The sequence below is a fragment of the Eucyclogobius newberryi genome, unplaced genomic scaffold (assembly GCF_026437365.1).
Source record: "Eucyclogobius newberryi isolate DKJ021-1_F unplaced genomic scaffold, fEucNew1.0.hap1 SCAF_3, whole genome shotgun sequence".
NCBI classification, from domain to species: domain Eukaryota; kingdom Metazoa; phylum Chordata; class Actinopteri; order Gobiiformes; family Gobiidae; genus Eucyclogobius; species Eucyclogobius newberryi.
In genome coordinates this window covers 33,568,838-33,592,684 of record NW_027315945.1, presented here as the reverse complement: position 1 = coordinate 33,592,684, position 23,847 = coordinate 33,568,838, and the positions used below count along the sequence as shown (strand labels likewise).

At 42.7% G+C, this 23,847-nt stretch overlaps 1 protein-coding gene and 2 non-coding genes across 3 annotated transcripts; all 3 read left to right on the top strand.

Moving 5' to 3' along the window:
• Positions 1-433: 433 nt before the first annotated feature.
• ncapd2 (non-SMC condensin I complex, subunit D2) lies at positions 434-23,369 on the top strand. Its single transcript, XM_072460716.1, has 31 exons — positions 434-551; positions 635-710; positions 850-908; positions 984-1,159; positions 1,625-1,767; positions 2,264-2,391; positions 2,473-2,596; positions 2,669-2,816; positions 4,425-4,622; positions 5,563-5,697; positions 5,771-5,858; positions 6,934-7,129; positions 7,505-7,623; positions 7,859-8,059; positions 8,605-8,779; positions 9,051-9,135; positions 9,201-9,337; positions 10,652-10,784; positions 11,513-11,588; positions 11,649-11,861; positions 12,310-12,470; positions 13,802-13,910; positions 14,117-14,240; positions 15,120-15,275; positions 18,501-18,678; positions 19,145-19,239; positions 19,335-19,415; positions 21,104-21,287; positions 22,147-22,303; positions 22,381-22,494; positions 23,271-23,369. Exons 1-31 carry the CDS (start codon positions 434-436, stop codon positions 23,351-23,353), a joined length of 4,170 nt encoding a protein of 1,389 aa, XP_072316817.1. The 3' UTR covers positions 23,354-23,369.
• On the top strand, positions 4,018-4,313 carry LOC140374702 (small nucleolar RNA U85). The gene has a single exon (XR_011929106.1). It is a non-coding gene; the product is annotated as a small nucleolar RNA U85 (small nucleolar RNA).
• On the top strand, positions 6,064-6,360 carry LOC140374701 (small nucleolar RNA U85). Its single transcript, XR_011929105.1, has one exon. It is a non-coding gene; the product is annotated as a small nucleolar RNA U85 (small nucleolar RNA).
• Positions 23,370-23,847: the final 478 nt, after the last annotated feature.

Here is a 23,847-nt window from a genome sequence, read left to right as displayed (position 1 = left end):
ATGATTCAATGGAAATGGAAAGTTAAAGCCATACTTCAAAACATTTTCCATGCAGCTAGATGTGTTCTATGCCAAACTGTGGAATATTATAACCAAAGGGAAAAACAGGGATGCGTCTCCAGGTCAGAAAAGAGTCAGGTTTGTGGAGATGCAAGCACACAGTTCACTGTACAATTGGATGCATACTATATACTCTGTTACAATACAAGTATGTTTAAAACCAACTCGATAAGTACAATTCCTCAAAAGCTCTACTCTATTACAATGAATATGAGTGTTTGTATATAGTTATTTTCCGCCCCTGATAAAAAGACCATGGACTGTTCAATTGGCTCAAGCTTGATCCTTGTCCACTTGTAGTAATGTATGTAGCCGCTGTAGTTCAAGTGAAACAGGCAGAGCTCACATCCTGGTCTGTGTTTTCCTTTCAGACATGTCTTGGGACTTTATTTTGCCCGTGTGCCTTGGTGACTTGGTGAAAACCGGAGGAATCAATCAATACGTGGTGCAAGACGTGGTTCCCCCAAAACAAATACCCCAGTGTATCAGCCGTAAGCAGACCCCATCACGGAAAAGATCTCTCTGGTTTACTTTTTCATTCAGTCTTCATGAGAAGTCTGGTTTCTCTTTGTAGGATTCAAGGCAGAACTGCGAAGCAAAGGCCACATGTGCATTTTGCAGCACTTTGACACCGGATACAGCTTGCTGCAGTAAGTAAATGCATTGTTCTGTCTAATAACGCTACGGTCTGTTACTAAAATGTGCGTATTCTGTATAGTTAAGGCGTTTAAGTTCGAATTTTCACTGTAAAATGAGGATCTACATACGAATGACTGATTCTTTTTCCAGGCACAATAAATCTGTCGACCTTTGTGTGAAAGAAGATGCTTTAGAATTGCTGATTCAAGGTAAGTGCTCGTATAATCACCCCTCTGAACCTGTGCATTGACTTGTTAATGCGTCACTGTGTGTTTTTCTCGTAGTTGTCGGGGGCCTGGCTGCCTCTCTGCCCGCTCTCCTCATGTCCACCACCACGCCGGCCGCCGAGCGCAAAGAAAACCTGAACGCCGTCAAAATGAGCGTCTACCTGCTCTGCAAACTCACCGAGATGCTTGAGAGCGACTCCTGCAGACAAAGCATCATCACTGCGCCGGGAAAGGTATAACGCAACGGATTCAAAGCAATTTTATGTCAAAAACTCCCGTGTCATTCATCTGCACTTTCCTTTTGGCCTCTTTTCGCCCATTGATGAACATAGGCAGATATCTGATTAGATCAAACCGTGAGATTATCCTCTAGTTTTCTGTTGGGTGGGTAATCTTGACAGTGCGGTGTAGCTTTACTGCATTGTTGTAAGGGTCCACCCACAGTTAATCTGACAATCTTCTAACTGTCTGATTATTAAGAGTATGAGATTAGACGCTGAAGATGTCAAACAGCGAGTGTGTGTTTGTGTGTTGTGTGATTGTAGAATGGATTACTAGAGGATTCTGTTTCAATGGTTTGACTTGGTATGAATTTCTTCTTTGGTAATCTGAGGGCATCATGTACTCCTGTTTTGATAACTCGTCGAACTCTAGTGTGATGATTGTTGTGTATTAAATGTGTTTTCCTGTTTTTACAGGGTGGGAAAAAGGGGAGGGCCATCGAGGGGATGCACCAGTGGGACACCGAGCGGGAGGCCGTGCTGCAGGCCATGGTGCAGCTCTTCCAGTTGGACGTTCGCTCGCTGTGGAACCTCTCCCTGGTCGAGGAAGAGTTCATTAAGTATGTTGTGATGACGCGAGAGAGCTCAAGAAACACGAGCGCACAGAAAGACGGGGACGACAATCTGCGGCGTACATCAAGTGTGTGTGTGAAATGTTGGAATCTTGGTTGCAGAGTCAGCCCTGCTCCACTCGCGTTATCCACGGTCGATTTCATGTGACAAATGGGGAACACAAGCTCTCCGTCGGTGCGTGGTTGGATGTCTTGCATTAATTCCCTAGTGTCTTGTAGTGTGACATCGAAAATCTAATACAAAAACAAAAGTGTAGTGCACACCAGGCTTAAAGCAGATAATTTTAATGGGTTTAAAACATGACTACGGTTGGTTTAATTGGAGAAAAGCTTGATTGTAGTGCTAAATCATAAAATAAAATGCTAATAAATGTACAAAATAGACCAAACATATAAGATTTCTAATTTCCACCTTTGCCAAAAAGAGAGGTTTTGTTAAAGCTGTGTTCAACTCTTTCTTTACTGTTAACGCCTTCTCTTTCAGCTGCGTCACCTGTTGCTGCTACAAACTACTGGAGAACTCGACCATCGGCCACGTTAAAAGCAAACCCACGAGAGACGGCATCATCCACCTCCTGGGAGTAATGATCAAGAAGTACAACCACCTTCTCGGTGAGTCCCCTCGTCTCTAAAAGCGTGTAACTTCCTGCGTGCAATGATATCGAGCGTCTGTATCTGCCCCGCCCTCTACAGGTGCCAGTGTGAGGGTGATTCAGCTGCTCCAACACTTTGAGCAGCTTTCCTCTGTGTTTGCCCAAGCGGTGTCCGTCTGGAGCACGGAGTACGGCATCCGAGGGGTGATCGGAGAGGTCATAAGGTTAGTTTCCTGTGTTTTTAATTTTGCATCCTTGTATTTTTAATCATTTGTGTTTTCTGTACTCATCTTCAGGGAGATCGGTCTGAAGTCCAGTGAAGAGCTCGCCAGGGAAGGGTCGGGAATAAAGGCTTTCGCCGCTTTCCTCGCCGAGCTCGGGTCCCTTGTGCCTGAACTGTTGCTCCCCTTCATCAGCGTCTTAATCACTCACTTGGAAGGAGAGGTAAAGCCATTGAATCTGACTTTATTTGCACAAAGCTCGGGATAGAACGTCACAACTCAGGCATTATAAATCTTCAATGTTGCTGCAACGTCCAAAACTTTATTTTTTTTAAAGTTACTGTTAAACTTTTATCAGGGTGCAACTATTAAAAAAAAAATCAATAATACACTTAATTTGTTAATATTCTCTACCCAGAAGCCTTCAGTCCCCAAATTTCAACCTTTTTATATGGTTAATGGTGTTTTTAAAAGGTCGTGGCTGGAGAGCCGCGGCGCGATCAAATGGCCGCGCAGTTTCAGGGACCGCAGCATTTCCCTTATAGCCCGTTATTGCCTCATGGCTAACCTTAACCCGGCGCGGTCTAAAACGCGGTCAAATAGCTGCGCAGTTTCAGACTCGGTTTAAAAAATAACACGACCGTTTCAGCCGTGCGCCGCGGCACTGCAGACACTCCCTTTTTAAAAAGTCTCTGTACAATAGAAATAATCATTGGACTAATAACTAATGAAATAATAAAATCATTTGTTTCAGCCCTAGTTTAAATACCTTTTTTTTAAATATTTTTTATTTAGTTAGTATTTAGCATCTTAACTTGACTTAAAATCAGGCCTACTGAGATTTATGAGATGTGATGACATAATCCCGAGGTTCATAACAATACAGATTCCAAAGTAGTGTGCGTAGTTGTATAATTAAAATCCAGATTATCCCATGCAAGAAGACTGTCCTTATCTATTTATTACGTTTGGCTTGGAATTGAGACCATTTGCAGCCAACGTAGAGTTAAAGAGTCCGGATCTGTGGCTCTGCAAAGCTCTTGTTCTGTGTCACGGCCCCTCCCAAAGTGTCATTTACGTGTGTCCAGACCAGGCACGCCTAAGCATTAACACTTGAGTACATGTAAAACTGATGAAGTACTAAGTATGTCAAGTCAAACAGTGGATATGCAAACGGAGAAGTACAATGGTATTCACATTCAGTGATGCTGGAAAGTATTATCCTGGACCAACATTAACTTTCACTATGCAACGTAATTATCTTAGTAACACTAATATTTTGTCTTGGTTTATTATTGTCGCTGTAAAAAATAGCATTTCAACCACAGTAGTTCTCATTAGTGCATTGCCTTTCATTGGGCAGAACACGTGATACAAACGTACTGATGGATACAATTTAAAATTTGACTTTCATGTATAATTCTCCCCCGTGATGAGACCAAGGCGAATACGAGCTCACTGAACGGGAGCTGAGCTCTTCTGGCTCTGACTGGCAGGTAATCTTGGCTGAGCAGAGGAGTCTTTCTACTCAGCTGTAAGGGCCTGTCTACAGAGAGAGGCTTTTGACTCTGGGTTATTCCTCTAAAGTTCAGTGGAATAATGGGTCAGAGCCCGACAGTCTGAGCGTGTGGTCACCGGTCGCATCAGAGACACGGAGAGTATTCAGCTCCGTTCACTGTTCGGTTTGCCATGAGTTCTGTTCTTTGGTAATCTGAGGGCAAGAACTTTCATAGAACTCTTGAAAATGAGCCTGATTTTTGTATGACCATAAATGCTACGGCCGTATTATTTTGCAGCTTATCTTCAGTCTCCTTTTTGTTTTCTAATCCAGAGTCAGACGATGCGCACCGCCGTCTGTGAAGTGCTGGGCGAGATCCTGGTCCGGGTTCTGTGCGGAGATGGACTGGACGAAGCAGGAAAAGCCGACCGCGATCGTTTCTTCGACACGCTGCAAGAACATCTCCACGACACCAACTCCCACGTCAGGGCCCGGGTCATTCAGGTGTTCACCCGCATCGTCAACAGCAAAGTACGTCCTCATTTTGTCTTTTACCGGCACTATTTATTCTCTTACGTTTGTTTGTTTTTATAAAATTTATATGATTAATAAATTAATGTCGCCCATGGAATGATCAATGAAGTCTGTCCGTTGTATGCTTGTATATCTGGGCTTTTGGACACAATTGCCTTAGTATTTCATTCACATTCACAACATTCCTGTTCATTTTAAACTGGGCAACACTTTAAGACAAAAACTGGTTCATCCAATGTAGTTTATTCTGTCCAACGCAGTGAGGGAAGATGTGACGAGACCAAACGGCCACTGCACAAGCGGCTGCATCAACACAGTAAACACAGAGCACCGTGCATCTTCATCTTAAAGCCACAAACTACTTCTTTTAGGACTGTGAGCTGAAGATTCTAAGCAGCAGAAGAGATGGTTTGAAAGGAGTTAAAGAGGTCATGTTTGTTTTAAAAAGCGGGAGACTGGAGATTTAAGGTTAAATTTGCCCGTGGTGTAAAACAGCCTTATGAGACCGTGGGGCAGGATCAGCACTGATCATTTGGATGCTAATCGGGCACTCGTCAGCGAGGAGAGGGCCGCAGCAAGCTAACAATAGGATGGTCAATCACAGGACTGTTAGGGTAACAAAGGAGATTCATTTCAGGTGAAGCTTGGTCAATGTAAACTAATGGATTAAGTAGAGGCTATTATCAGGAGTATTTGTTTAATCTGTTTTTCACTGTCGCCCTTTGAGGAAACTTCTGTTATGATTTCAGGTGCCACGGAAAGAAATTTTATTGAAATTTGAATTTAATTGTGGAGCTTCCAAAGTTCTCAGACTAAATCTTCAGATTGAGAATTACTTTAGGATGAAAGTCCAAAATGATTAAAATCTTTTTCTCCAATGGAACACTCCTGGACAAATGTCTTTTAAATGAATACCTGCGGGATGTTTGTGTTTCAGGCTCTGCCCTTGTGCCGTTACAGTGAAGTGATGAAGCTCACAGTGGGACGACTCATGGACAAGTCTATCAATGTTGTAAAGAGCGCCATCCAGCTCCTGGCAGCGTTCATCGCACACAACCCGTACAGCTGCAAGGTAAACAAACACTGGACCAAATGTGTCAAATCAGTAATTTATTTGATATTTATATAGGTTTTTATTTTTTTAGTTGAGCAGTGACGACCTTAAAAAACCTCTGGAGAAGGAAAAGGCCAAACTCAAAGAGATGAAGGAGAAGTGCAATGGAAAAGTCCCTGGTAAGAAAAAAGTAACTGTTTAATTTTCTAGTTTTACAGCTCAAATCATTAACTAAACTTGGCGTTCAAACAAACCTGATCAGTAAAATGCATTAAAGAAAATAATAAGTACAAGTTGAACATTCCCCTGCAAATTTTGAGAGTCTGTTTCATTCATTGAACTTCAAGTAATCGCATAGTATGTGTTTTAAAGATGAGTTTTTCTGCCCCGTGATGAGACCAAGGCGAATACGAGCTCACTGAACAGGGGCTGAGCTCTTCTGGCTCTGACTGGCAGGTAATCTTGGCTGAGCAGAGGAGTCTTTCTGCTCAGCTGTAAGGGCCTGTCTACAGAGAAGAGGCTTTTGACTCCGGGTTATTCCTCTAAAGTTCAGTGGAATAATGGGTCAGAGCCCGACAGTCTGAGCATGTGGTCACCGGTCGCATCAGAGACACGGAGAGTATTCAGCTCCGTTCACTGTTCGGTTTGCCATGAGTTCTGTTCTTTGGTAATCTGAGGGCTGTGAGAAAGGGCCTGTGCAAAGGCCTGCTCCATTATGGGGGGGAAAGAATCTCAAACTTCTACTGAAAGTGGGAAGTTGTAATTTGTGAACATAATGCTAATATATATTTAATTTTTTTGTAATTGATTAGAGCATTAATTGAAATTTGATTGCACAGTTGTTGTGCATTGATTGACTTAAAGAGGTCATGGTGTGGAGCTGGCAAAAGGTCATGGTGTGGAGCTGGCAAAAGGTCTGTGATTAAGTATCTCTAAGATTTAAAGTGTGAATTCTGGGCAAAGCTCACGTTCATCTCATCAGGTGCCAGTAGATGGAGCTCTAGCACAAATCCTGACGAGGAAACGCCTGACCAAAATAGTAATGTGTGCTTTCAATAGATGCATTAAGTTCTAAAGCTTAGAGGTACAAGTGCATGTTTAAAGGACAATAACGGTACAAATGATGCAGAATATGTTCCCCTTAATTACATGTAAAATATAGCACTGTATAGTGCTATATGTAATTAAGGGGAACATATTGCTGTTTTCCCATGAATATAAATTAATTGGATGCGTTTGACTTTGTTCTGGCAGTCGCTGTGATAAAGGCATCTGAGCTGTGGGCCGCCATGGAGCCGGAGCTGCTCGTTACAGTCAGAGCTGAGCTGGAGCCCAGAGGAGAGGGCGAAGAGGAGGGAGAGGAGAAAGGCGAAGAGGAGGTAGAGGAGGAAGAGGACGACAGAGCCACAGGGGTTAAGATCGCCCAGTGCCTTCGTGATAACAAATACAGGTAAACATGGAGAAACACAGACCTGGTCCAGTCCTGTCCATCATCTGAAACGATATCAAATTCTACATTGTGAAAAGCCCTTTTGTTTAGTTTTAAATAAGAACAATCTAATCATGATCAACACAATATTACCCATACATATTCATACTTCAGTCTGAACTCTACTCTAAACTTTTAGTCTACACTCAACATAACTTAAAGATGATCATTAATTGGAAATGATTTGGATCCTCATGTAACATGTGACTGGCCTTTTTTGTTAATTTAATTGTAACCCAGCGTTCTAGTTTTGCATACCTTTTTTAAAACTCTCCAACTAACCTTGTCTGAGTCGGTTCACGTTCTAATTGTCCAAATCCTTTTCTTCCTCCACAGAAATGCCGTGCGCTTGTGCGTAAAGGCCCACAGCCGCTTCCCCGAGTCCGACATGTTCTCTCGTCTGTCCACTCTCTCCTCTCAAACCCTAATGGACACTCTGGCTTTCATTTTTAAAGGTAATGAACGGAGTGTCACATGCATCATTTATCTTTCTCCAACGGTGCCTACACTGAGTGGTTTTTACTTATTCTCAAACAAACCAAATAGAAGAACATTACATTCCGATTCATTACTGTTTATTATATACATTCTTTTGCCTAATGTCGGTAAAAAATATACCTGGTTTTCATTTAAGACTGCATTTATTTGAAAGGTCTTTCACTTCATTCTCATTTTTGCTCAATTTTGAAGGCTCTGACGAGGACTCTTCCAACGTGAGCCAGAATCTGCCCGCGACGCCACAAAAGGAGGAGGAAAAGGAGGGGAGCGAGAGCGAGCTGAACAAACAGGAGATGTTGGTCCAGTACCTGACCGACACGGAGGCGTTCGCTCTGCAGGTGGAGACGGCCATCGCGGTCATCAACACCATGCTCTACTGGAAAACCACCACAGGTAAAGAAGGGAATGCTGCACACAGTTTTATTTATCTGTAAAGTAAAAGAACATTCCCTGTGCAAAAGGGGATATGTTAAAGGTCTCTATGATTTGACCAAATATCTGGCCCAAGCTCACAGGATTTCATGCTAAAATGAAAACTATTTGTACAGAAAGGAGCAAGTTAAGTAAGTATTAGTGTGTAAAAGAAGGCAGAATAAACTACAGTATGTACACTAATCCTTTTAATGGTTCATCGACCAGTTAATCAAGGCAAGTTTATTTGTAGAGCACAAGTCAAAGTGCTTCACACAACAGGAAATAAAATGCATTAAAATTACAAAGAGTAATTGACAAATTACTTTTTGCTGTGATTATTGTTGACTCGGCCCTAAAACAGATTTGTCTTTTCTTCTGTGAGCTACCAGACTGTTAAAAAGCAACTAAAGGGTTAATTAAATGGAGGCACTTTATGGCGATTCGCTCTAAATAAAAGGATTGACTCGTGCCCCCGTTGCCCCCTCACAAACTCTTCTTCTTTTGGGTCGATCCGTGTCTCACAGTGGTCCAAGAGGCGGTGCAGTTCTGCGTGACGGTCTGCGAGTTCAGCGTCGCCAACTCCATCAGCGGCGTGAGGAAGATGCTGCCTTTGGTGTGGTCGACCGACGCTGCCATTAAAGACGCCGTGGTGCAGGCCTACAGGAGGCTCTACCTCAACCCCCAGGGAGACACTGTCAGGTCAGAACAACAAGGGTCCAAGTCCTGTTTAGAGTCTGCATAGTCCAGATAAGCAGGATCAAATCTATGAACGTTACAGGGCCCTGCAAGGCCCTACAGACCCTTGCAAGGCCCTACAGACCTACAATAGTGTACAATATACATAATAGTTTCTGCAGCAGTAATGAGAATCTAAAATAAAGAAGTGACATGTTTTCAATACACTGCTACCATCAGATAAACTTTACTAATCTAGCCCGAGTAACATCTTAATGGCTTCATGTCTGTTCAGAACGAAAGCTCAGACTCTGGTGGACAGTCTCTCGGAGCTGATGGTCGATGCGTCTCTGGGAACCATCCAATGTCTGGAAGAAATCGTGAGTTTCCCTTCTGGCGTTGCATCTGCAGCTATACGTTCTTTTAACTCTTAACTGATTCTTAGGTGCAAGAGTTCTTCGGCAGCGGGAGTAATCTCCAGTCCACGGTCATCCAGGTCCTGTGGGAACGGTTCACCGGGAAACGAGACACCTCCAGCCTTCACAGGAGAGCTGCCGTGCTGTTGCTGGGCATGGCTGCCAGGTGAACTTTATGCATCAAATATTACACGTAAAACTCTCGGAGGTAGAGCTGGGCGATGTGGTCGAGGTCCGATTTTTATTTTATTTGGGCTTTCCAAAAAAACAAAGTAAAAATAGCTTTTAGTAAAGATTTCAAAAACGTAAACTATACAGCCATTTTACACAAATAATATACAAATATATCGTCCTCCAAAGTCTGACCTCTGCTCTAAACCACATGTTTTTACTGACAGAGAAAAGACTGGACTTTTCGATTCAAAAACCTCCCAAATAATTGACGATCTCGCATGACTCGACCTGTTGACCTTTCGATTACTTGGGACCTTTAGAAAATATAGTGTTTATCCACATTGTTCCCTCATCAGAAACATACTTGGGAATGTATATATCTCTATCATATATGCCCAGCCCCCTTTACCAGACCAGCCCTAGTACAAAATATGTAACTCCGTTGTGTACATTTCTGATATTGGCCTTGAATAGCAGCTTTGCCTCTGCTGTTCGACGAAAGTCACGACTCGCAATCATTTAACTGGGCTTCGTGCCAGTGCCTAAAAAAAAAAAAAAAAAAAAAAAAAAAAAAAATTTCATCCCCTTCCGCCCAGCTCAAAGACTGACGTGTGTTTGGAAGCGTAAGTAGAGAGCAAGAACTCTCAGCAGCCCACGCACACTGCTGCCTCTCCATCCACCAGCATTTAGAACCTATGAAATCCATGTGCTTTCCCTAACCCGCCCTCCTACGCCCATTATCGCCGGGGAACTGTGGGAAAGCTGAACCAATGAAGACTAATGACTTTCTACTAGAGATGCACAAAAAGAAGCCACTGTGATTTTTCTCTACAGTTTCTATTGTATTGTGATATATTGACACCTGCTTTCTTTTGTTTGGAGAGAACATTCTGTGTCCTACTTATTACTTAAATAAGTGGAGCCTTTGCAATCTGATGTTTCCCACCATTTAAACTGCAATTCCAATCTGACACGGCTCTACTTTTGAGTAGTTTTTGTAGCAAAATATTGTTAAAGCCATTTATTTTATTATCTTTTCTTAATCACTTAGTACTGGAGATTTTTTACAAGATTTGATGTAGAGTAAACTAAAGACATTTAGGTTTTAGGAGTATACTGCGTGTACAGATGATTTTTTTTTCATCACAAACATTAAATTCACATGTTTCCAGTGATATTTTGATGTAATTACTGCTCAATCTGAGTCATAAAATCTTACCCTAACCCTTTTATTTTATCGATTTTTAACTTGTTATAGTCCTAAAGTATTATTGTTAACCTATGTTGTCCTGTGTGTCTTGACCAGGTCCGAGCGTGAGGTGGTGCTCAGTAATCTGGATACTCTCTGTTCCGTCGCTTTGGGAGAAAAAGTGACCGAGGATTTTCTTCTGGCTCGAGACGCGGTGATCACCATCTGCAGCATCACTGACCACGTCAGAGTAAGTCCAGCTACAACGCCCATGTTTATGCTAATATGCTTTTTATTTTCCATGTTATCAAAACTAAAAAAAAAATAATCTGGTGTGTTGTCATAGTGATCTGCTGCTGCTGCAGGTGATTAGATGTTTGTCTTTTTTAGCCCCATTTTTACACACTCAATGAATGACCTCCACACATTAACCTGCGGTCACGTTACCCCTGCCCAGGGACTAGAAAATGAGCTAATAGCTCTCTGGTGTGTGCAATAATATGACAATGTGCAATGACCTGTCAATAAGATAAAAGTCAAGGGAGTGTCTGTAGTGCCGCGGCGTGCGGCTGAAACTGCCATGTTATTTTTGTGCCGGCCGCACGCCGCGGCTCCTGAAACTGCGCCGCTATTTTAGCGCCATTTTAGACTGCGCCGGGTTAGGGTTAGCCATGAGGCTATAACGGGCTATAAGGGAAATGCCGCGGTCCCTGAAACTGCGTGGAAATTTGCCACGGCCAAAAGTTAAACGCCTGCATTGCCAGTATTGAAAGCCATATTTGTTTATTTGTTTTCAAAATAATATAATATAAATGCAATTTTCCAATTGCTTCAGCCAATCCTTCATGTCATTAGAGCGACTTCACCCTCTGGAGGCAGACCTCTTAATAAAAGATCCAAGCTGATCATTGATACATATTCCATATGTTTTTAGATTATTTGTGGGAAATTTATGCATAATTTCTTTCTTTTCTGTAGCAATCCAAAGGTGCCCCTTTTAGGCTTCCTCAGGATCACCAGCTCTTCACCCGCCTGTGCCAGGCCCTGGCTGAAGGTAGTTGCAGAAGACATTGGCCCAGTTGTTGTTTGGACTTGCTCTGACTCTGCCTCGTAGGTGTTGTGATGGAGAACCCGTTCTGGCAGAGCTTCATGGAGCAGGCCGTCAGACTCATCTACTTCCTGGCAGAGTCACCTGACCAGCTGTGCTCGCGCCTGCTCCAGCGCTGTGCTCGACTGTTACTTGACCAGATCGCAGAAGGAGGAGAAATCAACAAAAGCTCTGTCTCGATCCAAGATGGCTCCCAGGACGTGGAGCAAGGTGAACATGGTGAGTCTGACGCATTGGACATTGAAGTGTGATGTTTTGCACAGAAACATTCTGCACACTCAAAAAACACAGAAAAACATGGTTTGATCACACCCTGCTCATCTCATGCAGATTTACTAATTGCTTTGCCTAGAATGCACCACAGTAGGGCATTAAACATCTCCATGGAGATGCAATTTATACCTTCAGGCCAAGTGCAGAAGGCGACTGCTAATATATTTTGAACAATAAAAGTGCCTGTCTTTTAATTGCTGCAGGATATAAATGTTTAATGCCCTACTGTGGAACATTCCTGGCAAAGCAATCACCGATCAATGAAGACGAGAAAACGCTGGGCGCTTTCCCAGACGAAGCTACATGTTCCCCCTGTAATCATGATGTCCAGTTGTCTTGACACATGATCCTTATTCATATTTGGTCTGTGTCGTGGTCTCATGCTTGTCTGCAGTGAGCTGCGTGTGCCTGGCACAGCTGCTGGGACTCTGCGGCGCTGTGGCCTTCTGGCAAGTGTCTCACCTGGAGCGCAGTGTGAGCGCCGAGCTGAGGAGGAGGAGAGGAGAGACTGAGGAGAGGGAGGAGAAGGAGAAGGGCCCGTCCAGCAAGTCCAAGGTAAACCACTGACTACATAAGATAAGAAAAGATATGCCTTTATTGTCCACACATGGGAAAATGTTGGTGTTGCAACACAGGTAGATACAGAAGGAAAGGACAGACAACTTATAGGAAGTTTAAATAACACTCTTAATAGAAGAACTCTTATGAACAAAAACAAAAACTCTTAACAAAACTCCTCTCAGGTCCTCTCATATCTTAATAGGGAATGGAGGGAAGAAAATGAAAATAAAGAAAATAAAATAATAGCCGAGTACATGAACCTCCAGCTCCATAGCAACCGCTCAAACAGGAACATGAGTACGTTTTAGTATTAGACATTGATCAATATTTACACTTTTATCAGCCTTAAATATTCAACAGAGGCCTATATTGTTTAATGTGCTGACTAACTGCTTAAAATAAATACTTTAACACTTGAGTGCAAAGCATCATTGGACAAAATGTACACTTTTTCCTTATGATACTATTTATACTCCCGGTATAACATGTATGGGTTCTAAAATATCTGTATTGCCCATGAAAAAACTTATCTTATAAATATTTTACTTTGACTAACAAACTACAAGGAATCGGTTCATAAGCCACTATCAAAGTTGACTTCTAACTTCTTAAATCTTGTTATGTGGAGAGTAAAAGTGCTAATGACGCATTAAATTTTAAAGTAACGTTGCAGGGGGCCAAACAGCACCACAATTAATAAAGTGTCAGTCAGTGTGTCACGGCTTATTTTAGTGTCAAGGTAACACGAGCTGTAATTACTCTGCTCACCAGGAAACGGAAACAAATGACTTTTTAATTGGTGTTGCGGTGCTGTGTGTGTGTGTGTGTGTGTGTGTGTGTGTGTGTGTGTGTGTGTGTGTGTGTGTGTGTGTGTGTGTGTGTGTGTGTGTGTGTGTGTGTGTGTGTGTGTGTGTGTGTGTGTGTGTGTGTGTGTGTGTGTGTGTGTGTGTGTGTGTGTGTGTGTGTGTGTGTGTGTGTGTGTGTGTGTGTGTGTGTGTGTGTGTGTGTGTGTGTGTGTGTGTGTGTGTGTGTGTCACATGAAGGTGACTCATCGTGTTGGCAAAAGATCTCTGATTTTACCGTGTATCTGTTCTCAAAGTGCACTGACAAAGCTACGAGATTACAGGAGATCATGTTTACAGAAAACTAATGGTAAACTATGAATTCATTGGCGCAAAGTAAACTCGCAACAATTCACTCCCAAATAACTCACATTTCTGCTCTTGACTTTTGGTCGACCAAGATACAGTCAACTAATGTTTTATTAATCGAACAACAGCTGTTACACACAAACAGATTTACTGTCTCGTTTCTCCAAACGGCAGGCGGCCAATGAAAGCGCCATGGAGGAGGAGCTTGGTTTGATGGGCGCCTCGGCCGAAGACACAGAGGCTGAACTCATCCGGAAAATCTGCGAGATGGAACTACTTGCTGGTATAGTCTGCCTTTTACTTTCCTCATATCCTTACAACAGCCATCTTTTTAATAACAAAGTCCTTTTTGGATCAGTATTTCTTTCTAGTAGCCGTTATACATTTATAACACACATGAAAATACATGTTGTAGATTAGATATAGATTTGACTGAATAGTGCATGCAAGGGCCACAGTTTTCATTCATTCTCCTGGTTTCATCCGCAGAGGAAAACCTGCTGTGCACGTTCCTGCCTCTGCTGGTGAAAGTCTGCAGCTCTCCGGGACGATACTCGCACCCACAGCTCACCACGGCAGCTTGTCTCGCTCTCTCTCAGTACATGATGATCAGGTGAAGGACGAGGGCTCCTCAAAACTATCCACACTTAAGCACTGTATGATTAAGGCGAGACACAACGAGCAAATTGTCTGTTTTGAGCTATCAATGAGAAGCAGCAACTGTCCAATCCACACTTAAAGAGCTTTATATCTTTTAGTAACTTTAAAGGTAGTTCTTAAAATGCCTTTTCTCACATAGGGACGTAAAGATCAGCCTTGCACACTCGAAACTTTACAATAGTGTACTTTTAGACCTATTGTACTGAAGGATTTGTTCCAAGCCAGATTTATTTATGCATTTTTTTGTAATTGAACTCCAAAATGATTTGTATTTGCATCTGTAAAATATAGTTTACTCTGATTTTGGTTATCGTGTTAGAGTACCGTATTTTTGGGACTTTGGCGTATAAGTCGCACTAGCCAAAAAATGCATGTATAAGTTACACTGGAGTATGAAATGCCGTTTCAGGTGTGAAAATAACAAATAATATCACACATATTTATACTTACTGTCGGGATCACATGCAATGGTATTTATTTATTTATTTGTTTATTTGTCTATGGGAGTTTTTGTTTATTTATAGGAGATCTTCTGCTGAGGGTGTTTTTCATACTTCTTGTAGGTGATCTGTTCTTCTGCATCTACCTGCGTTGCACCAATGAAATTTCCCCATGTGGGACAATAAAGGAATATCTTATCTCTTATCTTATATCTCCGGAGCGACTTATAAGTCGCACCCCGGCCAAAACTATGAAAACGGCTTATAGTCCGGAAAATACGGTAAACGTTTTAGTATCAGATGTCAACAGAAGTGAAATGGGCGGGGCCAGGTTTATGCGTGTTATACTTTTAGTTTGTGTGTGTTTTAAAGTGGTGGTTCCTCCTGTGCAGCCCGTCCGCCTGCGAGGAGAACCTGCGTCTGATGTTCACGGTCCTGGAGCGCTCCTCTCTCCCCGTCGTCAGGGCCAACGCCATCATCGCCCTGGGAGACCTCACCGTGCGCTTCCCCAACATCCTGGAGCCCTGGACACAGAACCTCTACGCCAGGTAACGCCGGGAACACCGGGAGACACGACTTTACTTTGTCTTCTGAATCTGCCTGTGAAAGATCGACGTGTTCAGGACGAGGCGCGTCGCTTTTTCCACTGAGACCATGGAAAGTGTCTGTTCTGGTCAAATTTTATTTTTGTTTGTTACAACAGTTGTAAACGTGTACCTAAAATAAGCTCTAAGTAGTTTCTCCAAATACTCTTTTACTCGTGGGTAATTATTTGGGTCATTCCTTTACTCTCGCATTATTTTAAAGTAACGTTAAAACTGTAATGCATTTTAGCCTGACCCTTTTGAACCAAATTGTCACGAAATGTAGTAATAAAATGATCATAATACAGGCTGAGAAATAGATTTTCAAAGTTAGGGGCCCCCAAGCAATTTCAGGGGCCCACAAGCGCGCGCGGAGTCATAAGAACAAGATAAATTTGTTGTTTTAAACCTGGTTATTAGCATGTAAAACAATTTAAAGTACTTTTATCTATTATTTGATATGAAGAGCACAAATACTGAATCATATAAACCAGAGATCACGATCTTTAAAACATTATTATATTGAATTAAACAATTCAATATAATAATGTTTATTAGATACAAAATAAATACTGTTTACACCATTTGACACAAGGAGATCTTGTGGAATATATGAAATCACGTCCTACAAAATAAACTACTAACATATATACATTCCCCCGAAAATTAGACCGGGCATTTCCGAGGACACGTGAATGCAACACTAAGGCAGCGGCCAATCAGATGCCCGCTTTCATCGATATTACATCACGGAGACCGCTCGGCCAATGAGAAGCGTGTCTGTCAAAACGAATCTTAAGCGATGAAAATGCCCCGAATATGGCCAAATTACTAGTTAAATCTTGATTTTATTTTTTTTCGAGGGGCACGGCGCGCCCCCTCCTATTTCAAACCGCGGGCCCGCCGGAAATTCAACTGCTTGCGGGCCCCGGGCCCGTCTATTTCGCAGCCTGTAATAGATCAATTTATCAATGAAGAGCAATCTGTTGATGTACCATTATTCTCACTCTACTGCTCAATTGTTTACAAAAATGAAGAGAAAGTTGTCCACTAGTGCTAAAAACTAAACATTTTGCCCAAAAAAGTCTTGTCACTTTCTCGTTCGATCAATAAAATAGTATAAAGTAGTGATTATGACAGGCCTAGGATGAACAATGCACTGTAAAACTACTGCATGAATGAATATACTTGTCTCTTACACTTGTTGGAGGATAATAAAAATGTCTTGACATTTATTTATTATTAAATTTTAAGTGATCAGATTCCGCCTCCCGCCTTTGCGCTAACCCGACATGCCTCCGTTCCTCGTGCGATACGTGAACGATTGTCGTATGGATCCACGACTCTCCTCGGGTCGAGTCTGATCCGAGTCCAGTGAAGCGTTGCCGCGGCGCCGACACTTCACTGAGCCACGAGATGGGAAAAGTTTGCTCCTCGATCGAAGTGGTTTGGAGACGGAGAGCGTAAACTTTAGAGACGATCTGTGCCAAAGAGGAGACGCTCGGCTGGAACTGACCCCTCTGTTGCCACGGAAACCGGAGGGCGTTTCAAGCTCTGGCTCGAGTAGTGAGCAGGGGTGGAGGCTCAGACCCCCGCATACGGCGAAGGCATTGGATGACAATGAAACGTGTAATTACCGGTGTGAACGCCGCAGCGCTCGAGTTGTAATTATGTAGAACAATTGAGCAACGAGAAGGAAAACGTTCTGAGGATTCACAATTTATTTATTGTTTTTAAAAAGTAGTTTCAGATGAAAAATCCATCAACCAAGCAGCTTTTTGAAGTGCAAGTTTAATTAAAATGCTTAAAAACTTTCTTGTGGAGTTCTTCACGAGTCGTTTTTAAAAAGTAAACGATGATGAATGAATGTTTTTTCTGTGGTTTTTCTTGTTCCCGCTGCTTCTCTATCAACCAGCGGCGACGGTTTTTGAAGTTCAGTTTTAATTGTACTAGTTAATACTCGCAGGGACTTGCTTCTCGTTATGTAAAAGTATTCCGTTCTATTCCGAAGTGCACCGTCCTCCTTGTGCGCGACTAGATAAGCGTTTCAGAGCGTTGCCTAATTGTCTCCCACTCACCTCCACCTCCGCTGTTCTCTTCGCGGCCGCCCTGAATCCTCCTGATAAGAGCATTAGGAATTAATTGCCTGCTCATTATGCTCCGGTATTGTAATTCCCTGCTTTGGCGAGTTCTGGTGCCGCGTTACAGGCGTCTGATCCTTTGCCAAGAGCCGTGCTCTCGACTCAAATGGTGAACGAGGGGTTTTGTTCAGTGTCGTTTGGCAAAAGCATCGGTTTTAAAGAGCATTCCACACACGGCACGACTGCAAATGAGTTCTGTTTGTTTAGTTCAACATGGAATTCCTCCAGTCAAAACAATATGAGCCATAACCTTTCCCCAACTTCACTCCTAATTCATAAAATGAGGTTTGGAATCTTTACGTTTATAAGATAGAATAAAAATGCAACACTTTTTTTTTTTTTTTTTAACTTGAATTAATCTTTAGTTGTGGATAAGGTGCATCTGCATTTGACCCGTCCTTCAATGCCAGCAGCATTCAGGCCATTTATGAACATGATTACTGTGCTCGAAAGGGATAGAAAGGAGGGCAAAATATACCTTTTTTTTATGTTTAATTTGGGTTCAGAAAGTTGTTGGATATTCTACAGAGCCACTGCAATCACCTTGGCTGTGTGGGCGCGGTCAATGGGGACTGGGGCTCGGAGGGGGACTGGGGCTCGGAGGGGGACTGGGGCTCGGAGGGGGACTGGGGCTCGGAGGGGGACTGGGGCTCGGAGGGGGACTGGGGCTCGGAGGGGGACTGGGGCTCGGAGGGGGACTCAGTTCTTGGGACCGTTGTATCTGGTGGTCAAAGTCTGCTTATTAAAGTTCACATTTCTTCATCATGAGTGTGACGGGGCCATTTTAGACTGATTATTACATCTAATGAATAACATTTCCTCTTTCTAATGTTAATGTGACATGAACGGCCACATTTAACAAACAGTTTGTACTTCTTAATTTTTTAATAGAAATTCTGAATCCGAATATCACTTTACCCAAAGCTTGACCTCTTTTAGAGAAGACCAAAGTCAAAGTGTTTTAGTGAAGCCTGTAATAAGGCTGACCGAGCCGGATCTGCGCACGAGGACACAGGATACAGGATAATGACAGAACATGTTCCCTCAGGCTCGGCGACGAGGAGCCGTCGGTGAGGCAGACGGCCGTGACAGTCCTGACGCAGCTCGTCCTGAAGGATGTGCTCAAGGTTAAAGGTCAGATCAGCGAGGTCGCCCTGCTGCTAATTGACCCCGAGCCGCACATCGTGAGCCTCGCCCTCAACTTCTTCAACGAGCTCTCATCAAAGGTACGGCTGGAGTTTGTCATTCATACATTATTTTGAGAGTAGAACATTTCTGCTCCTTAAACCTTTTGCTTTTAATCTCTCTTTTTTTAATAAGTTATCTTTTGTATTCTGGAACTGATAAAGCTGGACTTGAGCATCTCAAATAAATGGTTTGGTTGATATCAGACATCGGCAGTAAATGGCATTTCTTTCCCTTGTTTTAATAAACATAATTAATGGTTTAACAGTTTGGTCACATGTTTTTTACTGTACGCTTCAAGTTGCAATGGAATAGTTTTTGTATAAAAGTTCAAACGTTACAGTCTCCAAAAATGCCCAGTAAATGGTAATTCTCTCCTTTTACGAATGATTGCGTTGCGAGACGCTGCATTATTTAGAGTTGTATAACATTAAAGTGTCAGCTATATGTTTAAAAAAAAATAACAACTTTGATTTACCGTCATTTTAATGTGGCTTCTTCTCTCAGGACAACGCCATTTACAACCTGCTCCCCGACATCATCAGCCGATTGTCCGATCCGGAGCGAGGAATAAACTCTACAGACTTCAACACCGTCATGAAGTAAACGCCGCGTCCTCCCACGTCTCAGCCGACTCTCTCCACGTCTGTCACGCTGACGATAATGTAGTAATGTAATGTTATAACTGTGATTTCAGGCAGCTGTTCTCTTACATCACTAAAGAAAGACAAACCGAGTCCCTGGTGGAAAAACTGTGTCAGCGCTTCAGAACCGCCAAGTGAGTTCTTCTTCTTTACTGTAATTGTCCCTCGTTAATATTCATCACATGTGGAAAATGTCAGCGCCGCGTACAAATCACAACAGAGATCGCTTTGATAAGTGAGCGTAATTAGAGCAGGTTTGTTTGTTCCGCCCGTTAAAACGCAGTAACAGACGACGCATTTGTGTTTTGAAATGGTTTAAACCTTTCAACAAGTTACAGAATGAACGGATTGACAGTTAAAATGTTTTTTTAACCGCACAAATTCTAAAGTGTGCCTCGTTTTCTTATAAGTCAAATATTTACAGACAGGATTCTTCATTTGGTCTCATTGAAGAATATGGGTTTATCAAGAGGTTTTTAGACAGATTCATGGTCAAAATCGACGTTATAATTGTCACTTATTTGCCCGCTCAGAGTCACGTTTGAATAATATTTATTCTCCTGCATAAGGCGCTACTTTGTCCTTTTGCCTTTTTCCGTTTGTCCTTTTGAGCAGTGATACGTGTAGCATCCAGCACGTTGCTCGGTTATTGTGGAACATAACGTGAAGAAACGTTGGCCGTTACCGTGAACCGGAGCTCTCGGCCTGCGTTTTGTTTTAATGACGTTTTACGGTGATGCACGCTGAAGGCGCAGCCAGCAATCAGTGGAAGTCACAGGCTAGTTTCCTTTTATCAAATCGTTTTAATAATGATAAATATGAAGAATTATAAAAAGCATTAGAGCTCCACTTGCTCTGCGGGATCATTTTTTAACAGTAATTGTTCCCATGATGCAACAGAGGCTCGCGGGGCGCACCACGAGCTCGGTCCGACTCACTCGTCCATTTTCTGAAACGAAGGGCATTTCTCTGAATGGAACGGAAGCAAAGTGGATTTAGATGAAAGACGTTTGTAGAAAATGAGATTTGGTCCAAACGCCGGAACAGAGTCGAGTTAATGAATGCGTCTTTGTGTTGGCCATGCGCTTCACGTCGTCCCGTTGCGTTCTAGACTAGAGAACGATGTCGGGTGAAGGGCAGGGGCCCGTGTGGGGGGGGGCCCTGTGACTTTGGGAGCCTCCTTGTGTTTGAAAGGATCCACCTGAAAATGCTGAACCTGATTTGTGGGCATCAAATTTGTCTAATTAATCTGAAGGGACACATTGTTTTCTGAACGGTTTCTCGACCTGCGACACTTATGAGAATCTTCTGCCGTTTTTAAGTCCATGGACCATCGCCGGACTCATTCTGTGCATTTCCACCGTTTAATCACGATCATTACGACTGCGTGCTTGAACCAGGACGTCGGCAAGCAGCTACAGTAGCATGGTTGTTTTATTAATTGTGTAATTCCCTCTGCAGTCACTAGTCGAAGCTCAGTTACTCTGGCCTTTCCCAAAGTTATGTTTTTTCCTTTTATGTTCATGAAATGCCAAAGTAAATAATGCCAATAATGCATAATATTTGTCCTCTTAAGGGCTTAAAGTATTTGACAGCTGTGCCGGTGTGTTCTAAAAACGCTTTTAAAACCTGGTAAATTAACTGAAAGTGCTGTTTTACGACGGGTTTAGAGTTTTCAAAGTCAAGTGACAGATATGAACTCAAAACATGAGCATTGGGGAAGGCCGCCTGCTCGTCATTCAGGATGTCTTTGCTTTGCCTGAAATGTTCCGCCGTGTGGCATTGTCCGAGCCGTGACCCTGACGTGCGGTGCCCCCTGCAGGACGGAGCGGCAGTGGTGCGACCTGGCCGTGTCCCTGTCGCTGCTGTCGGTGTGCGAGCGCGGCTTCAAGCGGCTGCAGGAGTGCTGGGAGTGTTACAGCGATAAGCTCACGGAGCCCGGGGTCTACCAGCCGCTGCTCAACATCATGGCCAAGCTGCGGCGAGGGGCCAAGGCGCAGTTCAAGGTGACTCCAGCGTTTAACCACGGCCGCTCGCATCGCACTCATGATCACTTTAATATTGCAACGTCGAGTGGTTCTGATGCTGAGTGCGTTGATGAACATGAACGGTCTTGCAGCAGAAAAGTGAAGCCAAAATGTCATGGTAGAACATTTTATTCTGACGATTTTGGAAGGAAATAAAAGACGATTGTTTCACACGTTACTTTATGAGATTGAACTTCCTGAAAGACAAAATCAAGTTAATATGACACAAATGGCCAGACAAAACTGTTCAGTACATTTAGATGAGTTTTAGATTGAATCCTTTGCTTATTCTTTTTCATTATTGATTTATGTAGTGAACTAAATATTCATGATAATCGATATACCAAAGAATCTAAACTTCTCTATTTGAAGATGAGATGTACGTTTCTAGATTTTCATGCCATCTTTCAGTCTGTGCCATCCTGAAGCTCATAACGGGCAGAGATGGTTACCAATGTAACCTCTGTCCCATTAAAAATGTAATATTTAGTGCTGCGCTAATGCCAAACAGATAGTTTCAGACACGAGCCATGTTCCAGCAGTTGGATTTCTTCAAGTCTATTGCATTTTACTTGTTTATCCCGAATTGTCATTTTATGGTCAACTCACTGAAGCGACGCTATATTCACGTTTTTAAAATGCAGCAAAGCTTTTATACCATGTTTGTTGTCAAATGATTAAAGTTTGAGTCGATACAAAATGGCGAATGTAACAATGAATGAATGAACTAATGGCATATATATATATATTTTATTTATTTTTTATTTTTTTCAATGACACACAAACGTCTCATAAATATACATGAGTGTTGTTTGTGCTAAACGCTGCTGTGTTTCAGGCTCAGGTGGATGAGTTTGAAAAGCGTCTCACGGCGGTCCACACCAAAGGTCTGGAGAACGTAGAGAGTCCAGAGGTGGAGGAGGAGAACCAGAAAACAGACAGAACGGCCCTGCGCACGCCGCTGCCCCCTAGAGGCCGCTCCAAGCCTAAGAAGGGTGCGTGGGACGTAACGTAAAAGGATCCACACACGCCACGGTTTAGATACTGAACGCCTTTCACTTTCCCGTCGCAGGTCAGTCCAAAGCGTCTGTCTCGAGCCTCGACGGCGACAGTTTCGTGACGCCTCGGAAAACTCGCAAATCTAAAAAGGCCATGATCACGTTCAGCAGCGAAGAAGATGAAGACGGTACGTTTTTACCCATCGATCTCGTGCGTTTGAAGCACCTGCACGTGCTCTCACAAAACCTAATTTCAAATTCACCAAAATTCAATGAAAGGCAATATTTTGTGCTGAAGGATTGACAAAATAGAAGTTTGTAGATTCATTCATGCCAAACGAAAGCTTTTTAGACCATCTACTATCAAACAGATACACATGACACATTATGTCAAATTTACTTTTTCAAGCTTTTAACCATGTTTGAATATAGTTCCCTCCATAAAAAAACACACCTTCACATGTATTAAGCTTAATTTATGCTTTTTTTTTTGTGTGTGTGTGTGTGTGTGTAAGTCCTCTCCCTCTGAGCCTCAGAAAACAGTCAAGTTTCACATTCCTCCGTTTTATCACGTCTTTGGCTGAGATTTGGATCTTTCCTGTGCCGTGCCACTCGTCCTGAGCATTTCTGCCAATCAAATATTGTACTATCGTGTTCATGTTTTATGGGCCAGCCGGCTTTTGTTCATCTCTCCTTTGTAATTCCCTCTGCTGCCAGTAGATGGAGTGGTAATGCGGTTTATGGTGAGGAAACGCCTTACGAATATAAAGTAACATGTGCGTTCAGTAGTTGCATTAAGTTCTAAAACATGAAATGCCAAAGTTAAAGGTCAATTATAACTACTACCTTCTCGTAACTACTACTGAGAACCTTAAAGAATCTACAAGTGAAGATTCAAACCATACATTTTAGATTAGTCTAATTCTACGTTCTTCCCTTGAACGGTGTTGTTCTTTCTCCCCAGACGCTGTAATGGCGGAGAGCGAGACCCCTAAAGTCACCACCCCCATCGCTCGCACCTCTCGACGGGCGCGTCTCAGGAATTAACCTCCTTTTTATCTTTTTACTTTGTTTTTATCCTTTTTTTCTCTTTTTACAATGCTTTTTTAAATGTTTTGTATATAGTTTTAACACACGACTGAAGCAACAGGCTCATTTTAATAAACCTAAATCTGGTTATTTGTGGCTTCTTTACTGTCTTTATTGTCACGATGGAAAGCGACTGATCACAAGTGCGGTTTCCCGAATAACCATGGCGACCGTACACGTGGGGACGACACCAAAAAGTCACAAAATGCTCCTATAAAACGTTTAGCAGAAGTTTTCGCTCTGCATCGGACGTATGCCACAAAATCGTGTTCAATTACAAATATTTTCCCATAAAAGAAGAGGGAAAACTCCTGAGAAGCACATGCTCTCCTCTCCACAGATCTGATCATGTCCTTGTAAGAGACAAGTGGCTCTTCTGTTCACACTTTAAACATCTTCATTAGCTCGACAAACGGGCTGTGAACGTGAAGTAACTGCGTGTATTTCGACTT